The 6,537-nt window shown below is 41.3% G+C and overlaps 1 protein-coding gene across 1 annotated transcript; it reads left to right on the top strand.

The window, feature by feature from the left end:
* Positions 1-1,094, top strand: LOC108024437 (uncharacterized). Its single transcript, XM_017094355.3, has 2 exons — positions 1-141; positions 196-1,094. Exons 1-2 carry the CDS (start codon positions 131-133, stop codon positions 956-958), a joined length of 774 nt encoding a protein of 257 aa, XP_016949844.1. The 5' UTR covers positions 1-130; the 3' UTR covers positions 959-1,094.
* The last annotated feature ends 5,443 nt before the right edge of the window (positions 1,095-6,537 follow it).

The raw sequence follows: 6,537 nt of genomic DNA on the forward strand, positions 1-6,537 counted from the left end.
AAAAAATTCTATTTAAAGATATAAACGTCACAAATTTTCTTCTCCAAATATTTTATAAAATCTGTTGACACTTTGTTGACAGAAACACTATTTTTTAAAGTACATATAACACAGTAAATTTGTATTTGAAATGTACGCTTGGTGAGTAAGCAAACAGGAAACCTCTTATATAATTTCTTATAAATGCCTTCCTAGTCGCCCAATGGCTCGAAGTCTGAATGGAAGCAGTCTGATCCTGAGGCAGCTGCTCATCCAGAAACCGCTGGTCTCGGCTCGCCTGCTGGCCAGCCAAGGATCGAAGGATGTGAAGGCGAGTGGACCCACAACCATTGGCCCTGGTGGTAATATCCTGGTGCCGCCAGTCATCCTGAAAGTGATACCCTTTCGTCCACCTCCCGACTTGCCCTATGACGACCGCAATATGTTGCTGGGACGCGTGCTGTCGCCCCACTTGACCATCTACAAGATCCAACTGACTTCGACCTTGTCGGCCTTCTTGCGTATTAGCGGCTTTGTCCTGGCCGTCTTCGTTTGGGTCCTGGGCATTGGAGGACTCTGTCTGCAGGGCGATATGGAGGGATTTGTGAAGAAGGTCGAGAAATGCGACTGTCACGGTCTTGTGACGATGACCAAGGTGATGGTGGTGATGCCGTTTGCCTACCACTTGGTTGCAGGCACCAGACATTTGATCTGGTACTTAAACAAATTTCTTACGATCCCAGAGATTTATGCTACCGGCTATGTGGCTGTGGTGCTGTCTCTTGCACTGGCTGCAGGATTGTTAGCCGTGAATGTCGGCGAAAAGGCCAAGGAGGAGGTGGTGGATCTCAGCAAGTCACCGAAAAAAGGACAAAAGGCCTCGCCTAAAAAGGATGAGAAAAAGGATGCCAAGAAAGACGCCAAGAAGGATGCGAAGGATGCCAAGGGCAAAAAGAAAGAAGACGAAAGCAAGAAATGATCATAAGAAAAATTAATTTTATTATCAAATAACGAACTCATTGATGTTACTCTGAAGAACAGCAGATCTGAAAGGGAAATTGCAATGTTTATTAAATGTGAATTCAAAATTTTAATGTATTAAAGCTTTAAACATATTACTACATAAAGACAAGTCAGCTGTCATTTGCTTACCACTTTCAAGTTCAACAACGCCACAAAATCATTCTGCGCTCAAATTTCACTCTAAAGTAGGCAACAGCAATCAAGTGCAGTATTAAGAAATTAACCCAGGCAGAAAGTTGCTTCGACCACGCCAACTTCAAGTCAAAGATGGTAATTAGAGTCCATGGAAAACTTGTCCAGGCCTCAAACAAAATATGAATATGTGTTGAGGTGTGTGTCTCTAAGTGCATATGTAATCAAGCAAATTTGTACACCTAAAGAAATTATAGTTATCTGTAATATTAATTTGAATATAGCTATCTTTCGAGTATTTTTATGCCTGTCAAAAATACTCGAAAGATAGTTGCATACTTTTTATTCTGATGAGTTCTATATTTTTTTAATCAGTTTTATATTTTAGTGAGTACTCTAGTATTTTCCAAGATTTTCATTTAATGTTGCAGGTGCAGTTGGCCTTCGAGTGGGGACACGCCCATAGGCATTTTTGCACTCCACTTGACGGCGGTCGTACTGCGTGCGTGCAACAATTGTGCGGCCTGGGCAACTTGGCCAACTTTGGGGCCAAACTGCACGCAATGCAGCCACAGCCAGTTGAATGAGTTCAAGGCTTTTTCGGGGTTTTCCCCTTTAATTATGAACCACTCAACGCCAGTCAAGTGTGGTTGTTGCCATTATTTTAACTCTGGCTCCTGCCTTGCTCCGGCCACTTTCCCCCGCCTTTGGCCCCAAGTTCAAATGGGTGAAAGTTTTAGTTTTGTTTCTGTATTTGGCTTTGTTTCCTTTTTTTTTTTTTGCCCCTCTTCAACTCGCTTAGCCTTCGTTTTTGTTTCATTTGAGGTGAGGGACAGAGGGATTTTCGAAATGCGCCACACGATAGAAACGGCTGCTTGGGTCCGGCTGGGAAATCTATGCTAGACAGGCCTCATTATGCTGCTAATGGTTTGGCTCAAACTTTTACAGGTAATTATCGACACTTTGCAGGGCATTTGCTGCTTGATCGTTGTTCTTGTTGCCACCGAGGTTTCCATTTGCCGCTGCAGTTGAAAAGTTAAGCACCGCATTCCGGGGGGCTGGTTCCCCCCTCACACAAAATTTTGCGGAACATAGGGAACGAGCGCTGCCAGCTTTTTCCGACTTGACTTTTCGGGTAATTAAGTGTGTGGCTAAAATATGCTTTAAGCGTTGATAACATGGCGTATGCTTGATGTTGTGTCTGCTGGGAGGTGGCCACTTGAACTCGCTCAACTGCAAAATGAGTTATGCAAAGTTTAGTTTGGTCGAAAGTTTTTGCTCCCAAAGGCCATGATTATTGTGAGTTTTTTAAAAAACTGGCTGTGAGTAATTTATTGTTTTAATTTAAATCAAAAGCGTATTAAGCTCTTAGTGAAAGGAAACGGAAGGAAGGTTTTCAAATTGTTTTATTTGTCTTTTCCAAATTTGCCTAATCACTATCTTCTAACCAACAATTTAATTAGCTACAGATCCATAGAGATTTTTAATTATTTTCCCTATTACCATTGTTAAGGGTTTGAATGAATACTCATTCCTCCTCGAAATGCGTTAATTAAATCCCGCGTCACCTCCTCCATTGTCGGTATCAAAATACCTTCGACTATGAGTCCACTAAATTTTTATGCGTGTCACTAAAGTGCTGAGCAAATAGCCAGGCAGCGATTTTAATTGAAAAATTTTTACCCACACTAAGCTTCCCGGCGTGCTTGACATTTTGACGCGGAACTCAATGACCCCATCGCCGTCTATTAGGTATTTCAATGACTAGGCACTGAGAAAAAAATTTTTAAATTTATTTTAAGAAGAAGTCTTGACGGACGATGCTTAAGATATTATTTATTTGATAAAAAACCTTCGTGAACACTGCAGTGCCCATAAGTTAAGATCTAATGGCTTCAAGATAAATTTTTTGCTTATTTTGTAGTCTAAATTATTCTGTCGTTAATTAGTGCTTGGACGGTTGCCAACTTTTTGCTGTGTAAAGTTCAATTAATATGCGAATGAAATCCGCTTAAACAAAAGGCGAGGCAGGAGCGAGACCGGGAGGAAAACGATGCCAATCAAGGACCTCCCATTCCCATTCGCAAACCCGAGTGATTTGCGACATTTTGTCATTTTCGCTGATGCAAAGCCGACACTCGAAATCGCAGCAGCGGAGGCGGGCCGAAGAACGTTCAAGTACACTAATTAAGATCAAACGTTTTTGGGGGGTCCAAATGAGATGCCATCGGCCCGAAACTACCCTCCATTTCGGTGGCCATTGTTGTGTGTGTATTCATATTAAAATCACATAATGAAGTGTCAGCGAAAACGAAGACGTTGCCGTCGCCATCGCCTTCGCCGTCGCCCCCTTCAATCAAAGATTAACGTCAAAAGTTGGGATGCGAGAGTTCAATCAAAACTCTGGAGTGCCAGTCAGCCCGGTCTCCAGCCATTGTGTTCGCTGTTTGTAATTTATTTGGCCGCAGGCGGCCATCAAAAGGTAAGAAGTGTCCTTAAGTGGTTGCCAGGCCGAAGCTCGAGTCATTTCGGCTCATCTGATGGCTTAGACAGGACTTTTCCGCCCTCGGAGGAGAGACCAGGTCGCAGCGGTAATTAATGAAAAGTAGGCACTGCGACAGTTGGGGGTAACTAATTAAAGATCCTTAATAAAGTTAATGGATTCCGCAAAGACAGCGGCCCAGGGTCCAATGAGCTGTGAGCTCTTTTTCCCTATTTATAGCCTCGCTTATATTTCTACTTCTTTGTTAATGTTTTCGGTGCCCTCGCTTTCCGTTTTTTAATTTTCTTCATAATTTTGCATTTGTCGCAAATGAGGTGTAGCGCGATGTGACGCGTTTAATGCCCTCGTCAAGGGAATTTGAAGCAAGGACTGACAATATACATCACAAACATTGAAATTAATTCAGGAAGAGGTCACTTTCGATGCCAAAAGGAAACAAAAAAATTAGGTTTAATTTTGTAATTGATGTTCCATGTTAATGCGAATGTGCATTTTTGCTTTCCTTTTCTGTTTCAGTGTTTTACATTTTTCCCTTGATTTTAAATCGCTCTGGAAAAAAGGAAATCATTTTTTCTGTGCAAGATTATTTCACATTTTCTACCAAAGATAACTTTTGGCGTTATATTAAATATTTAAGGGCGAACTGTTGTTTATCCCTTGAAAAATGCATTGTACACAAAGGCAGCAGCAGAAACAAGAACTGAAATGTTGACTATTTGCATGGCCAAATTTTTAACGTTAGTTTTCCCTAGCTTTGTAAAAAGTCTCAACCATATGTGAAAATCTTAAAAATTATAAAATACATTTAATATAACATTTTATTTAGTTAAAACAATATGAGGCCTATAGAATAGACTCCTGGATTTACCTAATAAATCTAATTAGGTTAAATTTTTCCTTATGAAAATATATATTTGATATTATTTCAAAGCATATTTATTTATCAAGTAAATATTTATTTTAATGTTGATCAGTTTCGTTTTGCATTAAGTTGCTTTACCTAAATGTATGTTATTTCTGGCCAAATGGGGGTTGAGCTGAAAAATGTAAACGCACATAAATATATAAAAAGTTAATTTGAAAAAATCTCTTTTGACAGCGAGTAGCGAGCGGCAAGAGGAGCCAGGGATGCGAGGTGTTGTTACAGCTCCTCGGTTCTATTTGCTGCCCCTGCTGCCTTTGCTGTTGCTCCCGAGTCGCAAGTCAGTCACTTGCAGGATGCTCTCGTCCTGCAGCCATACACCAATATGAGTTCACACACACAAAACAGCAGCACACGCACACTAGCGCCGCCGTAAACGATGAAAAATGGGTAGAAGTAGAAATATACGCGATATGCTCGCTCTCTCTCTTGGGGGAAAAGGTATGTCCTGCTGTTCCTGTTCCCGCTGTTTATATAGCCCGGTCTACGTGTATAAATAAGGGTAACATTTTAAATCAGTCGAGTGAGTGCAGGAAAACGCCAAAACGAAAAGCTCAAACTGGTGCCAACATCTGACAAGCGGTCCTAGAAGCCAGCAGCCAACCAATCTTGGCATCCCCAGGATGGCCAGGATCCCCCGGATGGCGAGGAACCAGGAACCATTTCCTATTCAGCTCTTTCGCTGACATTGATGTGCATGTGTGTTGTGTGTGCGTAACCGCAAAAATTTCATCCTTCATACATTTCCGAGTATGTGTGAGCTGGACTTGTCCTTTTCCCCTTCACGTTCACGACCATGTCCATTCGGCGTCTCCTTCTCTCTCTATCTCTGGGATCCTTCAGCTCTGACACTCTTTGCACTTTTTTTTCCCCGTGCTGCTTCATATTTTCTGCAAAATTTATGTAATTTTAACCCATTTTTTCGCACCCTGCCATGCTGCCGCTGCTGCTGCTGCTGCTGTTATTAAATCTTGTCGCAGTTGTAATTGGTTTTTTAAATTTTAATTAAAAGCCAGAATAAACGATAAGTTTGGACGGAGTGCTTGCTCGGGGTTTTGTTCTTACACACATGTGTGATTTATGACAGTCAGGGATTAAGCGATGTCTGTATTTTGAAATAAATAATCAAGCAGCAAGAGCTTCCCTTGACTCGAGGGTCTAGGGTTAAAGTGCCCTAAGCTGGGAAGGTTTTGGGATAAGTTATTTATATTAAATTTTATTATATTACATCAAATTTATTTGAAATATTAAATTTCTATTTCTTAAAGCAAAATTGGTAAATCATTTTGACTTATTGTTGATTTAATTGATATTTCTCTATTGGTAGCTTACATCACTAATTTCCCAGCTGGTCTATGATTTTTAGGCAGAAGTAGTGATTGTTTTTCCTTTTCCCTTATTGATTTTGGCTGCAATGATTGTCAGCTTTGTCATTGCCAATTGAACTACTGCAGACATAAATCAGACGAGCCACAGGCTTCTGCAGTATTTGCAGCTGCCGCCGGGGAAGCCACAAAATGTCAGCCTTAAAAATGATTCGCTGCAGCTGCGACTTCCGTTGGCCATTAAGGTGGCCGTCGTGTCCGGGCTGTGTAATTGTATTAAAGGTAGAAAAAATTACAGGTAGTTAAGCCAGGATACGACTGCCCCCTGCTGGCGCAACTCGTCCTTCTTCTCATCCACCCCATGCCCAGTGCAACGCCTGTCTAATTGAATTTTTCTGCGCAACGCTCATTTATTAATCCGATTTCAATCGGCACAGAAATCCCCAAAACACCCAGCTGGGGGACATTGCAGTCGCCTCAAAGAATTAATGGCATTCATTAGCCGCATTTAGATAGCCATCAAAACGAAATTGAAACGAAACTGAAAACGAAAGCTAAGCTAAGAAATGCGAAATAAAACTGCAGTTGTAGAGAATTTTTTCTGCTTGTCTTTAATTGCACTTTATGAGGTTGTTACCAAGTTGGTGTGGGGT

Source organism: Drosophila biarmipes, chromosome 3R, assembly GCF_025231255.1.
Source record: "Drosophila biarmipes strain raj3 chromosome 3R, RU_DBia_V1.1, whole genome shotgun sequence".
NCBI classification, from domain to species: domain Eukaryota; kingdom Metazoa; phylum Arthropoda; class Insecta; order Diptera; family Drosophilidae; genus Drosophila; species Drosophila biarmipes.